Source organism: Leucoraja erinacea, chromosome 5 (assembly GCF_028641065.1).
Source record: "Leucoraja erinacea ecotype New England chromosome 5, Leri_hhj_1, whole genome shotgun sequence".
Taxonomy (NCBI): domain Eukaryota; kingdom Metazoa; phylum Chordata; class Chondrichthyes; order Rajiformes; family Rajidae; genus Leucoraja; species Leucoraja erinaceus.
Window position 1 is genome coordinate 35,432,790 of NC_073381.1, and position 22,382 is coordinate 35,455,171.

Below are 22,382 nucleotides of genomic sequence, written 5' to 3' on the forward strand. Positions count from 1 at the left end.
AAATAGAACCATTCCTGACATGCACCCATACAATGCAGCATGGATGTCAGGAATGAGCTGAAAATCAAAGTTGTCAGCACTCAACACTGAGTGCAAGGGCAGAGCTAAGTCTTGCTCATCTAAGAGGATGGATAACCTTATGGCCCTGTCCCACTGTACGAGTTCATTCAAGTGCTCTCTCGAGTTTAAAAAAAAATCAAACTTGTGGTAAGCACAGAGAATGTACGTAGCGGGTACGTCGGAGCACCGGGACGTTGCTTAGCGGCTCGTAACGCTAACGGCAGGTACTCGGGAAACGCGTTAAGCTCGGGAAGACTCGTGAAGATTTTTCAACATGTTGAAAATGGCCACGAGAGCCCCGAGTACCGACGAGCAGCAATTACCGTTAATCTCCAAGTTCGAATCAGGAGAACTCTTTGAATGAACTCGTACAGTGGGACAGGGCTTTTAGTATGTGGCCCTTCAATTTTATATCAGCCGTTTCTGATGTATCTATCATAGCCCTATTCATTTGAACCTGAATGGAAAGGATAAGTGTTTTTATTTACTTTAATTATGTTTAATTAGAATTGTTTACATTTATTTTTTAATGTTAACATTATTTAAATCTAAAGTGATCTTGGCTGTCGCTGATTATCTGAGCTATTTTCAAACAGTTATTTAAAATAGCATATTTGATAGCATGAGGTCTAGGTGCTGATCGCAGGTCACTGCTCTTCCAGGATCACGTGGCAGCAGAGGCTGGAGTTGAATTACATGTACTGTAGATGGATTGCAAAATCAGGGTGAATGTGAGGCACCAATCAGGTGAATCACATTCCATCTAAAGGAGTGTCTGCAGATTTGATCCTGGTGTTTGTTCAGAGTACAAGAATGTGTCAAGGTTTTATCAACAACTACGTGGGAAAAAAATGTTCTGTTCGCCAAAGCAAGGTGCATTTGGATTTGTGCCAAGCTCCAGGCAGTGTTGTTTTGCAGAAGAAACATCTAAAGCAGATAACCAATGTGAAAAACAATTTTCCTATTAAATTACGAAATTTAGGCCTGAGGGGTTGTTATGGCAACTTTTGCTTGCAATGATTTGGAGCTACTGTCTTCACAGTAACTCCGCACCTGAAGAACTCCTCACCTCATTAATAAAAAGGCATAAGTTAAAATGTAGTTTAGTTTAGAGATACGAAGTAGAAACAGGCTGGCCCATGCCAACCAACGATCCCCATCACAATATATATTAATGATCTGGATGAGGGAATTGAAGGCAATATCTCCAAGTTTGCGGATGACACTAAGCTGGGGGGCAGTGTTAGGTGTGAGGAGGATGCTAGGAGACTGCAAGGTGACTTGGATAGGCTAGGTGAGTGGGCAAATGTTTGGCAGATGCAGTTTAATGTGGATAAATGTGAGGTTATCCATTTTGGTGGCAAAAATGGGAAAGCAGATTATTATCTAAACGGTGGCCGATTGGGAAAGGGGGAGATGCAGCGAGACCTGGGTGTCATGGTACACCAGTCATTGAAGGTAGGCATGCAGGTGCAGCAGGCAGTAAAGAAAGCGAATGGCATGTTGGCTTTCATAGCAAGAGGATTTGAGTATAGGAGGAGGGAGGTTCTACTGCAGTTGTATAGGGTCTTGGTGAGACCACACCTGGAGTATTGCGTGCAGTTTTGGTCTCCAAATCTGAGGAAGGACATTATTGCCATAGAGGGAGTGCAGAGAAGGTTCACCAGACTGATTCCTGGGATGTCAGGACTGTCTTATGAAGAAAGACTGGATAGACTTGGTTTATACTCTCTAGAATTTAGGAGATTGAGAGGGGATCTTATAGAAACTTACAAAATTCTTAAGGGTTTGGACAGGCTAGATGCAGGAAGATTGTTCCCGATGTTGGGGAAGTCCAGGACAAGGGGTCACAGCTTAAGGATAAGGGGGAAATCCTTTAAAACCGAGATGAGGAGAACTTTTTTCACACAGAGAGTGGTGAATCTCTGGAACTCTCTGCCACAGAGGGTAGTTGAGGCCAGTTCGTTGGCTATATTTAAGAGGGAGTTAGATGTGGCCCTTGTGGCCAAGGGGATCAGAGGGTATGGAGAGAAGGCAGGTACGGGATACTGAGTTGGATGATCAGCCATGATCATATTAAATGGCGGTGCAGGCTCGAAGGGCCAAATGGCCTACTCCTGCACCTAATTTCTATGTTTCTATGTTTCTATTACATTAGCATGCACTACACACTAGGAACAATTTACAATTTTTACCAAAGCCAATGATCCTCCAAACCTGCGAATCTTTGGAGTGTGGTAGGAAACCAGAGAACCCAGAGAAAACCCACGCAGGTCATGGGGAGAACGTACAAATTCCATACAGACAGCACCCGTAGTCAGGATGGAACATGGGTCACTGGCACTGTCAAGAGCCTGTCCCACTTGGGCGACATTTGGGCGACTGCGGAGCATCAGTGACTGACGACCGTAGAACCACCAAGTTGCACGACATACACGCTGACGTATGCTGTTAGGCGGGTGATGCCCGGTTAGGGTTGAGGCTGTAAAATATTCTCCCTTCAATGCATGGATTTTAAACATTAATTTATTAAATTTAATACAATAAAATCAATTGTGCAAATGAAAAGATGCTGGAGTCAATTATAAAAGATGAAATAGCCACACATTTGAATAGCAGTAACAGGATCGGTACGAGTCAGCATGGATTTACGAAGGGGAAATCATGCTTGACAATCTTCTGAAATTTTTTGAGGATGTAACTAGGAAAATGGACAAGGGGGAGCCAGTGGATGTAGTGTACCTGGACTTTCAGAAAGCATTTGATAAGGTCCCACATAAGAGATTAATGGGCAAAATTAGGGCACATGGTATTGGGGGTAGTGTGCTCACATGGATAGAAAATTGGTTGGCAGACAGGAAACAAAGAGTATGGATTAACGGGTCCCTTTCAGAATGGCAGGCAGTGACTAATGGGGTACCGCAGGCTCAGTCTAGGACCACAGCTATTTACAATATACATCAATGATTTGGATGAAGGGATTCAAAGTAACATTAGCAAACTTGCAGATGACGCAAAGCAGGGTGGCAGTGTGAACTGTGAGGAGGATGCTATGAGAATGCTGGGTGACGGACAGGTTGCGGGAGTGGGCAGATGCATGGCAGATGAAGTTTAATGTGGATAAATGTGAGGTTATCCACTTTGGTAGCAAAAACAATAAGGCAGATTACTATCTAAATGGTCAAGTTAGGAAAAGGGGAAGTACAACGGGATCTGGGGGTCCTTGCACATCAGTCTATGAAAGTAAGCATGCAGGTACAGCAGGCAGTGAAGCAAGCGGATGGCATGTTGGCCTTTATAACAAGAAGAGTCGAGTATAGGAGCAAAGAGGTCCTTCTGCAGTTGTATAGGGCCCTAGTGAGACCACACCTGGAGTATTGTGTGCAGTTTTGGTCCCCTAATTTGAGGAAGGACATTCTTGCTATTGAGGGAGTGCAGCGTAGGTTTACAAGGTTAATTCCCGGGATGGCGGGACTGTCATATGCTGAGAGAATGGAGCAGCTGGGCTTGTACACTCTGGAGTTGAGAAGGATGAGAGGGCATCTTATTGAAACATATAAGATTGTTATGAGTTTGGACATGCTAGAGACAGCAAATTTATTCCTGATGTTGGGAGAGTCCAGAACCAGGGGGCACAGTTTAAGAGTAAGGAGTAAGCCATTTAGAATGGAGACGAAGAAACACTTTTTCTCACAGAGAGTTGTGAGTTTGTGGAATTCTCTGCCTCAGAGGGCGGTGGAGGCAGGCTCACTGGATGCTTTCAAGAGAGAGCTAGATAGGGCTCTTAAAGATAGCGGAATCAGTGGATATGGGGAGAACGTAGGAACGGGGTACTGATTGTGGATGATCAACCATGATCACATTGAATGGCTGTGCTGGCTCAAAGGGCCGAATGGCCTACTCTGAACCTATTGTCTATTGTAAGATGTCTGAGTCGTCTGTTTTATTTATAGATGTATTGGTCCTCTTCCAGATCCGATCATCAGGGATGGATTCAGTGAGTGTAGACTGAACTCCCCTCTCCCCTCTTCCACCCTCTCGCCCCCATCCCCCCTTCTCCACTCCCCCCTACCCTTCTCCCCTCCCATCTCTCCCCCTTCATGGGAACTAAACTGTTGGCCACGAGTTGTTCCAGAGGCAGATCTCTCTTCCAAATGTCTCCCCAAACCCCCAGAGGCAGTGGGCTTTTCAACTGGGTACAGCAATGTTGTCAATGTACCAGTGCCACCCACCTGCTCCGGCCACTGAGTCTAAATACCCACCACCCATTTTGAAGGAAGGCAAGGGGGCGGAGGGGAGAGGGGGGGGGGGGGGGGGGGGGGGGGGGAGGGGGTTGGGGGGGTGTTGTTCTCAAAGTCTGCATATATCCCATAGTCAATGTTACTAAGACAGATGATGTGGCCTTTGTGCAGTACTATTAGTGGGATCTAACTGTCACAGGCAGGGTCCACAAATGGGGAGCGTCAGGGAAAGTGGTGGGGGGCGGAGGGGCGGGAGATATAGAATGGGAGAAGGGAGGGAGAGGGGGAGAAGGGGATGTGAGGGGAGGCTGAGTGGATAAGGGGGAGAAGAGTGGAGCGGGGAGAAGGGATACAGAGCGGGGAAGGGGAGAGAGGGGAGGGGAGAAAGGTAGTGGAGTGGAGAAGGATGGGGGTGGGAGGGAGGAAGAGGGTTCAGTCTACACTCACTGCATCCATCCCTGTGAAAAGAGATGGTGATCGGATCAGGAAGCGGGCCAATACATATTAAAAATAAAACTGAACGACTCAGACATCTTTTCATTTGCACAATTGATTTTATTGTATTAATTTTAATATGTTAATGTTTAAAATCCATGCATTGAAGGAAGAATATTTTACACCCCATCTGTAATCTCTAACCCTAACCGGGCGTCACCCACAGGACAGCATATGACAGCATGTGACAGGGCGCACGATATGATGAGACGCCCAAATGTCGCCCCTGGATTTTGTACATTCCAAATTCCTGGGGCGACAGGGAAGTACCACGCGTCACGCCCGCGTCACCACGCGACAGCCTCTTTTTCGGCTGTCGCCTAAATGTCACCCAAAAGACGCCCAAGTGGGACTGACTCTTTAGGCAGCAACCCTAGTGCTGCACCACTGCACCTGGCCAGATCTTGTTGGACAGGACTTACCCCTTGGAACTCTTACACTCTGTCTGCACATCCCATGTTTATCTGGACCAGAATCGGCCTTGCAGTAATAATAGGATGCAGGTGCTCACCCCCAAGACCTGTGACAGAAAGCTAAGTCAGGATAGAGTCTGACAAACTTAAACTTCTGAAGTCCAGAGATATTTTAAAAAATGCTAAAAAATGAAACATTGATTCAAATTTTAAAAAGTTAAAAAAAAAACAAAGCATTGATGTAACTATACATATTAAACTAAAGTTAAATAATAGAAGAAAAAAAATCACCACCTTCTTACCTCATAATTTGAGGTAAGAATTGTGAGAATTGAATTAATTTCAATGTGGGTTCAGATCCTACGGTGCAGTTTCTCAACCTGATGAAGGTGACGAAATCGACTCTTTAATAACACTCAAGGACTCTTTATGATTAACCATCAGCAAGTTTTACTTGCACAAAGTGGAGAAGTGGCTCAGTCAAATGCTGTGATCACAACTCTGCATGCAACAAAACCTAACGTCAATAAAGATGTTAATGGCGAGCCTGCGAGAACCGGTATATAGTGGAACTATCAGTTAGTATGTTAATTGATAGATACTCACAGGCGTCTTTTGGACTCTGAGCAACAGAGTACAAAGGCAAAGGAAATGAATATGTTAATAGCAAACGCTAGCTGGCAACTTGAACAAATTGAATTTCCACAACTTGTATATGTATAATAAAACACCTCCAGGGGCCACAGAGGACACCCGGGTGGGGGAGTCTCAGTGAATTTTTCTCCACAAAGTCCAGCAAAAAGTGGAGTGAAAGAGTTTGATTGCTTGGTCTCAAAATGTGGATGAATTTGTCTGTTTGGCTCTCCACTCCGCTCTGGACCATTTTGGACAACAAAAACTCTATATGTGAGGCTGTTATTCATTGACTACAGCTTGGCATTTAATACAATCATCCCCTCCAAGCTGGTTACCAAGCTCTCAGAACTGGGTCTCCGTGCATCCCTCTGCAATTGGATCCTCGACTTTCTCATTCACAGACCACAGTCTGTTCGTATTGGTGGAAATGTCTCAGCCTCGATAACAATCAGCACGGCTGCTTGCTCAGCCCCCTGCTGTACTCACTCTATACTCATGACTGCGTAGCCGGTCATAGTGCGAACTCCATCATCAAGTTCACCGACGACACCACTGTTGTGGGACGTATCACTGATGGAGACGAGTCAAACTATAGAAGTGAGATCGAAGGTAAACGACAATGCTGGAGAAACTCAGCGGGTGCGGCAGCATCTATGGAACAAAGGAAATAGGCAACGTTTCGAGCCAAAACCCTTCTTCAGACTGATATGGGGTGGGGGAGCGGGAAGAAGAAAGGAAGAGGAGTAGCCAGAGGGCTGAGGGAGAGCTGAGGAGGGGAGGAGTCAGCAAGGGCAACCGGAAATTGGAGAAGTCAATGTTCAGGCCACTGGGACGCAGACTGCCCAAGCGGAATATGAGGTGCTGCTCCAGTTTCCGGTGATGCTCACTCTGGCAATGGAGATGGCCCAGGACAGAAAGGTCGGATTCAGAATGGGAGGGGGAGTTGAAGTGCTGAGCCACAGGGAGATCAGGTTGGTTAATGCGGACCGAGCGGAGGTGTTCAGCAAAACGATCGCCAAGCCTACGCTTGGTCTCACCGATGTAGAGCAGCTGACATCTAGAGCAGCGGATGCAATAGATGATGTTGGAGGAGGTGCAGGTGAACCTCTGTCGCAACTGGAACGACTGCTTGGATCCTTGAATGGAGTCGAGGGGGGAGGTAAAGCGACACGTGTAGCATCTCTTACGGTTGCAAGGGAAAGTACCCGGGGAGGGGATGGTGCAGGTGGGAAGGGAAGAATAGACCAGGGAGTTACGGAGGGAGCGGTCTTTGCGGAAAGCAGACGGGGGAGATGGGAAGATGTGGCGAGTGGTGGGGTCACGTTGGAGGTGGCAATAATGACGGAGGACTATTTGTTGTATGTGATGGCTAGTGAGGTGGAAGATGAGGACTAGGGGGACTCTGCCCTTGTTCCGAGTAGGGAGATGGGGAGAGAGAGCAGTGTTGCGGGGTATGGAAGAGACCCTGGTGAGAGCCTCATCTATAGTAGGGGAGGGGAACCCCCATTCCCTGAAGAATGAGGACATTTCCGATTCCTTGGTGTGGAACACCTCACCCTGGGAGCAGATGCGGCATAGACGGAGGAATTGGTAGTAGGGGATGGAATCCTTACAGGAAGCAGGGTGGGAAGAAGTGTAGTCTAGATAGCCATGGGAGTCAGTGGGTTTATAGTGGATGTCGGTCAAAAGTCTTTCACCTGCGATGGTGATAGTGAGGTCAAGAAATGGTAGGAATGTGTCAGAAATGGTCCAGGTGTATTTGAATGCCGGATGGAAGTTAGTGGCGAAGTTGATGAAGTTAGTAAGGTGGGTGTGGGAGGTAGCACCAATGCAATCGTCGATGCGCCTTGTTTGAAGGAAATGGGAGGAGTCAAACGAAAAGTTATTAAGGACCTACTCTGCTAGGCGGAGGAGAATATCAGTGGACGGGTATTGGTTGGTTCTCCAGTCGAGGAAGAACCGAAGGGCTTTGAGACCATCCTGGTGGGGGATGGAGGTGTAGAGTGACTGGACGTGCATGGTGAAGATGAGGGGCCGAGAGAATGGAATGCCTGGAGGCGACGGAGAGTGTCTGAGGTGTTTTGAACATAGGTCGGGAGGGATTTAACCAGGGGGGGGATAGGATGGAGTCAAGGTACGTGGAAATAAGTTCGGTAGGGCACGAACAGGCAGAGACAATGGGTCTACCAGGACAGTCAGGTTTGTGGATTTTTGGGAGAAGGTAAAATTGGGCCGTGCGTGGGCTGGGGAACGATGAGGTTGGAGGCTCGGGGAGGGCAGGGAGCCGGAGTTGATGAAGTCAGTGATGGTGCTAGAGATAGTGGCCTGATGCTCGTCAGTGGGGTCATGGTCCAGGGGTAGGTAGGAGGAGGTGTCCGAGAGTTGGCGCGTGGCCTCAGCTTTGTAGAGATCGACGCGCCAGACTACCATGGTCCCTCCCTTGTCGGCAGGTTTGATAACCTAGTCTGGGTTGTTGCGGAGTAAGTCGATGGCAGTGCATTCAGGGGGGGAGAGGTTTGAGTGAGACAGGGGAGTGGAGAAGTTGAGGCGGTTGATGTCCCGCAGGCAGTTTTGGATAAAAAGTTCTAAAGCTGGAAGACTGTGAAGGGAGGGGGGGGGGGTCCACGAGGAAGGGGTCCATTGCAGATGGGACAAGGGATCAACAGTGGGGGGCGGGGACTTGTTCCCATGGAAGATCACTGCGAGGTGAAGGCAACAGTAGAAGAGCTCCAAGTCGTGGTGGGCACCCACTGAGTTTCTCCAGCATTTTTGTCTACCTTCGATTTTCCAGCATCTGCAGTTCGTTCTTGAACATAGAAGTGAGATCGACTGACTGACCAAATGGTGCCAGCATAATAACCTGGCTCTCAACACCAGCAAAACCTAGGAACTGATTGTGGACTTTGGAAGGGGTAGGATGGGGACCCACAGTCCTGTTTATATCAACGGGTCGATGATGGAAAGGGTCAAAGGCTTCAAATTCCTGGGCGTGCATATTTCCGAAGATCTCTCCTGGTCCCAGAACACTGATGCAATTATAAAGAAAGCACATCAGCACCTCTACTTCCTGAGAAGATTACGGAAAGTCGGTATGGGAACTTCACTATGGGAACTTCACTCGCCCCCTTGAAGGAACTATACATCAGGAGGTGCAACTCCAGAGCCAATAAAATCATGGGAGACCCCTTCCACCTGCAATGGACTCTTCCGGCTGCTACGGTCAGGCAAATGCCTCCATTGCCATGCTGTGAGAACGGAGAGGTTGAGAAGGAGTTTCTTCCCAGAGGCCATTAGGACTGTAAACTCCTATCTCACCAGGGACTAATTTTTCCTGTACCACTCTACTGTTTTTTTTTTTTAAAGTGCTGTTTTTTTCCCTTTTTCCTTCCGCCCACAATATTTAATATGTAAAATAATATGTGATTCTGTTCCATTCTGTTTGTAGTTTGTTTGGTTGTTTGTTTGTCTTTTTGCACAAAGTCCGCGAGCATTGCCATTTTTCATTTCACTGCCCATCTCGTATGTGTATGTGATCAATAAACTTGACTTGACTTGACTTGTCGAGGAGGACTCTCTCGAACTTCTACAGGTGCACAGTAGAGAGCATGCTGACCGGTTGCATTGTGGCTTGGTTTGGCAACTTGTGCGCCCAGGAGCAGAAAAAACTGCAAAATTTTGTAAACACCGCCCAGTCCATTGCAGGTTCTGACCTCCCTACATCTATATCTATACACACACTGAACTTTTATCTCTTGTTTATTATATTGTTTACAGTATACGATGTTTACATATTCTGTGGTGCTGCTACAAGTAAAAATTTCATTGTTCTATCTGGGACATACAGTGCCCTCCATAATGTTTGGGACAAAGATCCATCATTTATTTATCTGCCTCTGTACTCCACAATTTGAGATTTGTAATAGAAAAAAAGCACATGTAATTAAAGTACACATTGTCAGATAAAGGTAATTTTTATACATTTTGGTTTCACCATGTAGAAATTACAGCTGTGTTTATACATAGTCCCCCCATTTCAGGGCACCATAATGTTTGGGAAACAGCAATGTCACGTAAATGAAATTAGTTATGTTTAGTATTTTGTTGCATATCCTTTGCATGCAATGACTACTTGAAGTCTGCGATTCATGGACATCACCAGTTGGACATCATCATCATCATCTGCGGTTATGCTCTGTCAGGCCTGTATTGCAGCCATCTTTAGCTAATGCTTGTTTGGGGGCTAGTCCCCTTCAGTTTTCTCTGCAGCATATAAAAGGCATGCTCAATGGGGTTCAGATCGGGTGATTGACTTGGACACTCAAGAATTGAACATTTTTTAGCTTTGAAAAACTCCTTTGTTGCTTTAGCAGTATGTTTGGGATCATTGTCTTACTGTAGAATGAACCGCTGGCCAATGAGTTTGAAGCATTTATTTGAACTTGATCAGATAGGATGTGTCTATCCACTTCAGAATTTATTATGCTACTACCATCAGCACCAGGGGATATGGGGAGAAGGCAGGAATGGGGTACTGATTGTGGATGATCAGCCATGCTGAAGGGCCACATGGCCTACTCCTGCACCTATTGTCTACCATCAGTAGTTGCATCATCAATGAAGATAAGTGAGCCAGTACCTTCAGCAACCCTTCATGCCCAGGCCCTAACATCCCCACCACCGTGTTTCACAGATGAGGTGGTACGTTTTGGATCTTGGGTAGTTCCTTCTCTCCTCCATACTTTGCTCTTGCCATCACTCCGATATAAGTTAATCTTGGTCTCATATGTCCACAAGACCTTTTTGCAGAACAGTGGTTGCTCTTTTAAGTACTTCTTGCCGATGTAACTTAGCCATCCTATTTATGCGGCTAACCAGTGGTTTGCATCTTGCAGTGTAGCCTCTGTATTTCTGTTCATGAAGTCTTCTGCGGACAGTGGTAATTGACAAATCCACATCTGGCTCCTGAAGTGTGTTTCTGATCTGTCGGACAGGTGTTTGGGGATTTTTATTTATTATAGAGAGAATTCATGTCATGAGCTGTGGAGATCTTCCTTGGCCTGTCAGTCCCTTTGCGATTAGTAAGCTCACCAGTACTCTCTCTCTTCTTAATGATGTTACAAACAGTTGATTTTGGTCAGCCTAAAGTTTGGCTGATTTCTTGTTGTATTCTTGTTTCCCAGTCTCATAATGGCTTCTTTGACTTTCATTTGCACAGCTTTGGTCCTTTTATCATGTTGATATACAGCAATAAAAGTTTCCAAATGTGATGGAAATACTGGAGGAAAGACTTGATGCTGAGAGCTCTCTTATACCTGCATTAAGGAGGCATTTAAACACACCTGAGCAATTACAAACACCTGTGAAGCCATGTATCCCAAACTATGTATTAACACAGCTGTAATTTCTACATGGTGAAATCAAAATGTATAAAAATGACCTTTATTAAAATCTGACAATGTGCACCTTAATCACATGTGGTTTTTTTCTGTTACAAATCTCAAATTGTGGAGTACAGAGGCAAATAAATAAATGATGGGTCTTTGTCCCAAACATTATGGAGGGCACTGTATGATAATAAAACACTTTTAACTCGTGACTCTTGTCTGAAGAAGGGTCCTGACTCGAAATGTCACCTATCCATGTTCTCCAGAAATACTGCAAGAACCGCTGAGTTACTACAGCACTTTGTGTCTTCTTGTGGAAATTGATTTGTTCTGTGTGACTTTGATTGTATTTTATATTGTTATTGAGAGGTTACATTTGTACTGCAGCCAGTGTTAGTAAATTAAATATCTGCAGTAAATCTGGGCAAGAATTACAGTAATATATTTGTTTTCTTTGGAATTAGTATGCAAGTGAGGATTCTAATCAGTTTGTGCAGACGTTATCTATTTGTGACTGGGTGCATTACTGTTTTTCTTATGTATTGTCAAGGATTAACTTGATTTAATGGCATTTCATGTTTCAATTAAGTTTTCAAGAAGAATGGACATTTAGAATATCAAAAAAGTCAATTTGAGTTTTATTGTAGCTGCTGTTTCAGCAAAAGCTTTGTTTTTTTTCTATTTCAGGGATAGATCAGCATCAGCAACCTACTACTTTGAAGAGAAAACCAGAACAAACTCTGAAGGAGAGCAACTAAGCGTACCCACCAGTTCAACGTTGACGTTGGATCAGTTGGAGGAGAAGTGGCTTTACTATAAGCCGCACAAACAGGGGGAAGACGAATTCCTATTCCGAAATCGCCAGGTAAAGTAACTTTTAAGTTAGTCCTTACTTTTAAAATCAAATAGATTTTTTATGTTGCTGCTGAGAAGGAAACACGAGATCTAACGCAAAATAGGTACAGGTAGTTCTGCTATAGTGCAATAATTGTGTTGCTAAGAAACTTTGTTACAGCAAAATCCATTATCAAAACAATTGTGTTAGTGGGGGAAATGGGATTTAATGCTAGAGGGTTTCAGATAGTTGCAATCACATAGTTATTTCTCTCAAGATTAAAAAAAGAGTTTTTAATAGTTACAAATTATTTTTTGTTACTGCTAAAAAGACTGGAAGTTGTAAGTTATGGGCCTGTCCCACTTAGGCGATTTTTAGGCGACTACCAGCGACTAGGACAATGGAATTCACCAAAGTCAGCAACGGCGACAACCTCCGTCACCTGGTGACAACCTACGTAACCTGGCGACAACCTATGACAACCTACGATAGCCCAAATTGTCGCCACTGTTGTTTCCAAGACGAGTTACTTTTCACCTTGTTAATTTGAAATTAAATACCGGTGTAGAATAAAACTGTTCCTAAATTCTTCAGACATGTTATATACGATTCACATTATGAAAATGCATTATGCAGCAGAATTATCCGTAATAAAACAAATGGATTAACACTTTATAGGCTGTTTGATGCCGAGACATCATGTACTATTTTTAGATTAAGTTACCTGGTAACTATTTCCATAATCACTTCTTGTTTTTTTATGTCCTTTAAAACCATACTTTAGTCTTCAATTAACAATTAATCCCGAATATGTTCCGAGAAAATTTCCACCTTGTTTTAAGTTTAAGTTTGTCACAGAGCAATAAACCAGCATAGTAACATGAGAAAGTAAATAATTTAATTTAAATACTAACAGAATGAGTATTTCAACATGTAGAGTCACCAGGAAATTAACTGTTATCTGGGTCCAGTCCCTTGGAGTGAAGCCAAGGTCAAACCTTTCAGCAGTGTTTTACTGAAATATGAAAGCTAATTATGCAAGCACCTTTAGTTGGAATATTCAACATAAATCCAGAAGGTGAAAGAAGAATAGATACATCTTGACATTTGTCTCCTTCATTTCCTTTGAAGGGAAACAATAAGTAAATGATCAGGAAAACCTGACATTAATAATCCTTATGTTTTCAAAATGCAGAGATTATGTTTTGTCGTCTTAAAGCCTATTGCTTTGGCTTTTGCTTGGAGAAGCAATGAGAACACTTCAGCAATCTGTCCCACATTTCAAGTGTTAAAAAGTGGATACAGGCCCACATGCTATGTGCCATTTTCTCATTATTTTCAATGTTAGTTTCATATCTTATCAATGACAGTTATCTTGGAGATTTGCAGAAAACTTGCTACTGTGGAGATAAAACACAATGCTATTGATTAAAGGGAAGTTGCAGAATTTGTGCGTGCATTGTGTGGGTGGACGCAGAGGAGGGGCATGTGTGGTGTTAGCCAAGTGAAGAAAAATCCCATAGGAGTGTCGACTCATCTTGTTTTATTTATACATGATAAAGGAAAACTAAACTGAAACCAGTGTACTAAAACAGCAGCTCAGAAACTGGAGGCTAATTTCATTTGCTAATCAGTGACCATTTTCATAACCTTGGTGATGTAGCACACCTGTTGGCAATTCTCCCAGATATCAATGGCTTTGGTTTGTGTTAGATGCAAGCAGCTTTGCAATAAGTTGCAAATTCTCATTCTAAAACCATGAACATGCTGTTTGCCAGTTATTCTGCTTATAACCAATGAACTCGTCATGAAATTTGGATCTAATGTCCTTAACTGCCAAAGCTAACCTTGGGAATTGGAGCATGTGCATGTTGTAAATCTGCAAAGTATACATTTCTGTCCCTGATTGCATTTTTTTGTGCAATGGACATCAAATGGCATGCTATGAACAGAAGATCTTATCACAATTGTTCCTCTAAAAAAGGAATTTCACATTGCAAATCTCAACAGACTTATAAAAAGAGAAAAGTGGCATATTCAATTTAGAATTCTCAAATTTGCCTGGAGCCTTAGAATGTTATTTTCTGGATCCTAATTAATGACCTTAATTAGACCCATCATTTTAAGACACTGAGCAGGATTGATAAATAATAAATGTAGAAACAAGGAACAAAAGGACAAAAAAATCCTTGCATCCATCTGGGGAACCCAGCAGCCTTCCAAGTGAACAGAGGGTCATGTGCACCTCCTCTAACCTCATCTACTGCATTCCATGTTCCAATGTGGCCTCCTGTACATCGGCCAATCCAACTGTACATTCGGCAACTGTTTCGCTGAATACTTGTGCTCAGTCCATCAAGACTTACTGGTTGCTAACCATTTTAACTCCTCTATCCATTTCCTTACTGATTCTCCCCCCCCATTCTAGCCCAGTTTCATTTTCTTCACCCTGCTCTCCCTCTTGTCTTCTGTGCCCCACCTGGACTCTCAACTATTTCTCTTCTTCCCCCTGCCCTCCTGCTACTTTCCACCCTCTACCATCACAATTCACAACTCTTCAACCCTGTTTCACACCGTCTGCTTTTACCTTTGGCCTTTGTTCTAACCATCACCTATTTAAAACACTCCCTCGTTTGCATCCACCTATTACCTGCCACACTTTGTCCTGCCTCTCCCCGCTTTATGTTTTCTACCCCACCCTCCAAGCAGTCCGAAGTAGGTCTTGACCTGAAACATAACCAATCCATGTTTTCCAGAGATGCCACCTGACTTGCTGAATTACTCCATCTCTTTATGTTCATTTGATAAATAATAAAGGCTTACCACTGTTATTTTTCTAATCTTTTTAGCCTTTGTGAGCTGTGCCAAAAACTCGCTGGTATTATCAGGTCATTGAGGGCCTAGACATCATAATTCTAGGATAACTACTTAAGTTCAAACCTGGAGGTGTCCCTCATTAATTTTGTCTCTCCCCAAGTCCATAATTTAATTCCGTCAATAATAGCATGGAATAGGGTTATCATTGACTGTATTTGATCAGGTTTTCCTACTTCACTTGCTAACATTGTTTAATGTTCTGTAACAACTTAAAAATAGCTTCTTATTTTTAACTTGATTTGCAGGTACATCAGCGAGGAGAAGAATGTACCAGGGCCTTAAATCTGCTTACTGATATAAACAAGGGAATAATGGTGCAGAATGTATTCCCATTAGACTTTGATTTCTCCAAAATGAAGGTATGGCCATGGTTTTGTCTTGATATAGAGAATAATTATTTTAAGTTCAAGGAAACCTCTTCAAGAACTGCTTGAAATCAGGGGGAGGGGTTTAATCTTCAAATTGTGATGAGGGGAAGATTAGTCTTGAATAACTTCTGCACTTTACTGCAGGAAATAGTTCATAAGGAATAGGAGTATAATTAGGCTATTTGGCCCATCTAGTCTACTCCGCCATTCAACCATGGCTGATCTATCTCCATCCTAACCCCATTTCCCTGCCTTCTTCCCATAACCTCTGAATCTTTAGGAAGTTGTCCTTCCTAAATTGGCCTGTATGTGATTGTAGTCCACACCAGTGTGACCAATTCTTAATTACACATCAACAGTCAAGAGTGTTTTATTGTCATACTAGACTAAGTGGGACCCGTTGGGTCCCAGCTTCACGCGGGAGGGCTAGTCCCGCAATGCAATATTCCACCTCTGCACCAATTGTCAATATTGATGGCCAGTGGGGAGGGGGGGGGGGGGGGGGCTTTCTGGAGCGCTAGTATGGGTGTTGTGGGCTGAAGGGACTGGTTTCCAGAGGGTTAGTATGGACATTGTGGGCCGAATGGATTCTTGGGCTGGCGGCTCAGTCACTCAAGCCTGGTGTGCTGGCAGCTCACTCACTCACGGCTAGTGGGCTGGCAGTTGACTCACGGCTATTCCTTGAAATTCCACTTCAAGCAGGATGCAAGGCCACCAAACTCAAGTGCAGATTCCTACCACTTCAAGCAGGCTGCAAGGCCACCAAACTCAAGTGCAGTTTCCTACCATTTCAAACAGGGTGCAAGGCCACCAAAGACAGAGAGTTAACCATATAACAATTACAGCACGGAAACAGGCCATCTCGGCCCTACAAGTCAGTGACGAACATTTTTTTTTCCCCCTTAGTTCCACCTGCCTGCACTCATACCATAACCCTCCATTCCCATCTCATCCATATGCCTATCCAATTTATTTTTAAATGATACCAATGAACCTGCCTCCACCACTTCTACTGGAAGCTCATTCCACACCGCTACCACTCTCTGAGTAAAGAAGTTCCCCCCTCATATTACCCCTAAACTTCTGTCCCTTAATTCTGAAGTCATGTCCTCTTGTTTGAATCTTCCCTATTCTCAAAGGGAAAAGCTTGTCCACATCAACTCTATCTATCCCTCTCATAATTTTAAAGACCTCTATCAGGTCCCCCCTTAACCTTCTGCGCTACAGAGAATAAAGACCTAACTTATTCAACCTATCTCTGTAACTTAGTTGTTGAAACCCAGGCAACATTCTAGTAAATCTCCTCTGTACTCTCTCTATTTTGTTGACATCCTTCCTATAATTGGGTGACCAAAATTGTACACCATACTCCAGATTTGGTCTCACCAATGCCTTGTACAATTTTAACATTACATCCCAGCTTCTATACTCAATGCTCTGATTTATAAAGGCTAGCATACCAAAAGCTTTCTTTACCACCCTATCTATATGAGATTCCACCTTCAAGGAACTATGCACGGTTATACCCAGATCCCTCTGTTCAACTATATTCTTCAATTCCCTACCATTTACCATGTACGTCCTATTTTGATTTGTCCTGCCAAGGTGTAGCACCTCACATTTATCAGCATTAAACTCCATCTGCCATCTTTCAGCCCATTTTTCCAAATGGCCTAAATCACTCTGTAGACTTTGGAAATCCTCTTCATTATCCACAACACCCCCTATCCAATTTACCACACCTTCATCCAGATGTACATGACAAACAACAAAGGACCCAACACAGATCCCTGAGGCACCCCACTAGTCACCTGCCTCCAACCCAATAAACAGCCATCCACCATTACCCTCTGGCTTCTCCCATTCAGCCACTGTTGAATCCATCTTGCTATTCCTGCATTTATACCCAACAGTGAACCTTCTTAACCAACCTTCCATGAGGAACCTTGTCAAAGGCCTTACTGAAGTCCATATACACAACATCCACTGATTTACCCTCATCAATTTCCCTAGTAACCTCTTCAAAAAATTCAAGAAGATTACTCAAACATGACCTTCCAGGCACAAATCCATGTTGACTGTTCCTAATCAGACCCTGTTTATCTAGATGCTTATATATATTATCTCTAAGTATCTTTTTCCATTAATTTGCCCACCACTGAAGTCAAACTAACAGGTCTATAATTGCTAGGTTTACTCTTAGAACCCTTTTTAAACAATGGAACAACATGCGCAGTACGCCAATCCTCGGGGACTATTCCCGTTTCTAATGACATTTGAAATATTTCTGTCATAGCCCAGGCTATTTCTACACTAACTTCCCTCAATGTCCTAGGGAATATCCTGTCAGGACCTGGAGACTTATCCACTTTTATATTTTTCAAAAGTGTCAGTACTTCGTTTACTTTGAACCTCATAGTATCCATAGCTACTCTACTAGTTTCCCTTACCTCACATAATTCAATATCCTTCTCCTTGGTGAATACCGAAGAAAAAAAATTGTTCAATATCTCCCCCATCTCTTTTGGCTCTGCAGATAGCTGTCCACTCTGTCTCGCCAATGGACCAATTTTATCCCTCGTTATCCTTTTGCTATTAATATAGCTGTAGAAACCCTTTGGATTTACTTTCACCTTACTTGCCAAAGCAACCTCATATCTTCTTTTAGCTTTTCTAATTTCTTTCTTAAGATTCTTTTTACATTCCTTATACTCCTCAAGCACCTCATTTACTTCATGCTGCCTATAATTATTGTAGATCTCCCTCTTTTTCCGAACAAGATGTCCAATTTCCCTTGAAAACCAGGGCTCTTTCCAGAGAGTTGTGACCTCTTCCCCCCCCCCTCCCCATCTTGCAGAGAACCGAGCCACGCCCACACTTCCGGGTTGTATAGTCCCTCCCCCCTCCCACCGGAAGGGGCATGACCTTCATGGCATGATTGACATGAGAGGGAATCTCAACATTTTTTAAACACCAATAACTCTTTTATTTTTCATCGATGGGAAAAATCCTCTGCAGCTGATGAGTGGAGGGGGACTTTGAGTAAGATGGCCAAAAATCACAGCCATACGTGGTAGCGTTTTTTCTAAAATCAATATACAGTGCAAACAGGAAGTGGTCAAGATTAGACTTTTAATTATATAGAAGGCAACACCACTTTCCAATAAGGCAAAGGCAACACCACTCTCCAATAAGGTAAAGGCAACATCACTTTCCAATAAGGCAAAGGCAACACTACTTTTGCATTTTCAAACCAAACCACTTTTGCATTTTCAAACTACAGTACGGGTACTCACAGGTCAGTAAAACCACTCGCAGTTTAGTAGACAATTGTTCAGTGTTAGTCACAGCTCAGACAGAGAGTTGTAACCTCTCGCTCCCCCATCTTGCAGAGACTGAGGCAGTCCACACTTCTGAGTTTTATAGTCCCTCCCCCTCCCACTGGAAGGGGCGTGGCCTCCATGGGGTGATTGACAGGAGAGAGAATCTCAACATTTTTAAACATTAATAAGTCTTTTATTTTTCATCAATGGGAAAAATCCTCTTGGCCGGCGGTGGGGGACTCTGAGTAAGTTGGCCAAAAACCACAGCTGTAAGTGGTAGCGTTTTTTCTAAAATCAATATGCAGTGCAAAGAGGAAGTGGTCAAGTTTTGATTTTAATTATAAAGATGTCCCGGATGGGACAATGAAATTCTTACTTGCTGCAGCACAACAGAATGTGTGAATATGTAAACATTGTATATAATGGGGGGAAAAAACAAAAAGTTCAATAAATAACAAATATAGTGCAAGTAACAAATAATAATATAGTCTTTTGCAGTTCAGTGCTCATAGCTTATTCGTTGTGTTTAATAGCCTGATGGCTGTGGGGAAGCAGCTGTTCCTGAACCAGGATGTTACAGTCTTCAGGCTCCTGTACCTTCTTCCTGATGGCAGTGGTGAGATAAGTGTGTGGCCAGGATGGTGTGGATCCTTGATGATTTGAGGCAGTGACTATGATAGATCCCTTCGACGGTGGGGAGGTCAAAGTCGGCGATGGACTGGGCAGTGGTCACAACTTTTTGTAGTCTTTTTCGCTCCTGGACGTTCAAGTTGCCGAACCAGGCCATGATGCAACGAGTCAGAATGCCTCGTTCACCTGTAGAGGTTTAGGAAAATCCTCTACAACATGCCGAATCTCTGTAATCTTCTCAGGAAGTAGAGTCGCTGATGTGCCTTCTTTACAATTGCATCGGGGTGCTGGGTCCAGGAAAGATCTTCTGATATATGCACGCCCAGGAATTTGAAGTTATTGACCCTCTCCACCATCGGCCCGTTGATATAAACAGGATTGTGGGTTCTCATCCTTCCCCTACTAAAGTCCACAATCAATTCTTTGGTCTTACTGATGTTTAGAGCCAGGTTGTTGTGCTGGCACCATTTGGTCAGTCGGTCGATCTCACTTCTATACTCTGACTCGTCCAGATTTGTGATTCGTCCAACCACAGTGGTGTCATCGGCGTACTTGATGGTGGAGTTCGCACTATGACTGGCTACGCAGTCATGGTTATAGAATGAGTAAAGCAGGGGGCTGAGCACACAGCCTTGAGGTGCTCCCATACTAATTGTTACTGAAGATGAAGTGGTTCCTTCAATTCGAACAGACTGTGGTCTGTGGATGAAGAAGTCGAGGATCCAATTGCAGAGGGATGTGCAGGCCCAGTTCCGTGAGCTTGGTAACCAGCTTGGAAGGGATGATGTTATTAAACGCCGAGTTGTAGTCTATAAACAACAGCCTGATATAGATGTTTTTGTTGTCCAAGTGGTCCAGTGCAGAGTGGAGAGCCAGTGAAATTGCATCTACCATTGACCAGCTTTGGTCCCCTAATTTGAGGAAGGACATTCTTGCTATTGAGGGAGTGCAGCATAGGTTTACAAGGTTAATTCCCGGGATGGCGGGACTGTCATATGCTGAGAGAATGGAGCAGCTGGGCGTACACTCTGGAGTTTAGAAGGATGAGAGGGTATCTCATTGAAACATATAAGATTGTTAAGGGTTTGGACACGTTAGAGGCAGGAAACATGTTCCCGATGTTGGGGGAGTCCAGAACCAGGGGCCAAAGTTTAAGAATAAGGAGTAAGCCATTTAGAACGGAGACGAGAAAACACTTTTTCTCAGAGTGGTGAGTCTGTGGAATTCTCTGCCTCAGAGGGCAGTGGAGGTGGGCTACCATCGACTCCACAGTCAAAAAGACCCAACAGAGGATTTACTTCCTACGGCAGCTGAGGAAGCACAATCTACCACAGGCAATGATGGTCCAATTCTACATGGCCATCATAGAATCTGTTCTCACCTTCTCCATCATGGTTTGGCTCAGCCACCAAGCATGACACCTGGAGGCTGCAGCGAATCGTCCGATCAGCAGAGAAGGTTATTGGCTGTAACCTTCCCTCCATTGATGAACTGTACACTGCAAGGGCAAGATCATCTCTGACCCCTCTCACCCTAGCCACAAACTCTTTGAATCACTTCCCTCTGGAAGGCGACTCCGGACTGTCAAAGCTGCCACAGCCAGACATAAAAATAACTTTTTTATCCACGAGTAGTTGCTCTACTCAACAGCCAAAAATCTGTAACCTCCCTTTGATCTGGTATTTTGTTGGTTCACATGCTTGATCAATGGTGTTTTATCATTAATGTTTTATTATTATTAATGTTTAGTGTTTTCTGAGTCATTCGTAACTGTCACTGTATGTCATGTTACTTGTGGGCGGAGCACCAAGGCAAATTCCTTGTATGTGAATACTTGGCCTATAAACTTATGCCATGAAATATCAAAAATATACATTTATTAAAATAAATACCCAGTTATCTTAAGTATCTCGGGCTTCATATGAATGGGCCAGTGATTGGCTTACTATTCAATTTACGTGGTTTATAATTTAACAAGATCTGGCAGTGAATATCAAACAGATGTCCAGAGCTTAGTAAAAAAAAAATTATTAATGGTAAGCAAAGTTTAAGCAGAATACATTTTGTTCAAGCACGCTGTTGGGCTGGGTAAAATATTGATGAACTTCTTGAAGGTGCTGGTTCGAAGGGCCGAATGACCTACCCCTGCACCTATTGTCTATTGAACCAAGAAATTCTTGAACTGCAGGGATTTGTCAGGTTCTGAGATATCACAAAGATAGATTGATTCTACAGGTTGCATTTAAAACAATATAGACAAATAATTTCAGTTGGCTAGATATTTTGTCATGTTCTGTGAAAATATCAGATCTCTTAAGACAGTTGGGGAACTGCATTGAAGTCAATGTATTGACCATAGATTATAAACTATCAAATCCAAAAATGTAACTGGTTATTTTAAAGGAAAATACAAAAAACTCTTCAGTTTTTAAAAGTGACCATTTTTTTTTGTAGGATTGTCTTGATCTGTGTAAAGTAGCTATTATGGGCCATTCATTTGGTGGTGCCACAGTTCTTGATTCACTTAGCAAAGAGCATCGATTTAGGTAAGTCTTGATAAATCTAGGTCTGTACACTGTGAAATTATTTGTGGGAAATGATCAGTAGTTCTTGGTTAATAGACAGCATTTTATGGCTGTGTTTTATAAAATCTCTAATCCGAATGAAATAAATTTGCCCAATTCCTGATCTATAATTTTGTTTCTAGATTTGTAAATTTATTTGGTTTAGTAAATGGAGGACACAGCAGTTGGTCGATGTAAGCAAGAATGACTTCATGATGCATGTGATGTGTTCAGTTTAAAAGCAAAACTTGGTTCATCTGATTTCCCACCTGTGGCGATTTCTTTCCATCATATTCCTAATATTACATTCAGTCTAATCTTTATATAAATTGTATTTTGATTGGAGCTACATAATATTTATTTCATACTTATAAACAGTGTACATGACAGTGAAATCATCACGTCCACTAAAGGCTCTACTTTTTATGCGTAATCTTTAAAACAAAACACATCTTGCAGATGTTGAACTACTAGAATGTATAAAAAATAATGGAACACAAAGGTCATGTAACATCTGTAGTGGGAAGGAAATTGAATTAATGTTTTAGTTCAATGA

General features: G+C 43.2%; 1 protein-coding gene across 5 annotated transcripts in view; it reads left to right on the forward strand.

Moving 5' to 3' along the window:
- Window positions 1-22,382, forward strand: part of pla2g7 (phospholipase A2, group VII (platelet-activating factor acetylhydrolase, plasma)) — a 110,640-nt gene that overhangs the window by 67,589 nt on the left and 20,669 nt on the right. For all 5 annotated transcript variants that reach the window (XM_055635354.1, XM_055635356.1, XM_055635352.1 and 2 more), the window contains 3 exons: window positions 11,917-12,094; window positions 15,187-15,300; window positions 21,717-21,808. In XM_055635354.1, the coding sequence (XP_055491329.1) occupies window positions 11,917-12,094; window positions 15,187-15,300; window positions 21,717-21,808 (384 nt within the window). The remainder of the gene's footprint in view (window positions 1-11,916; window positions 12,095-15,186; window positions 15,301-21,716; window positions 21,809-22,382) is intronic.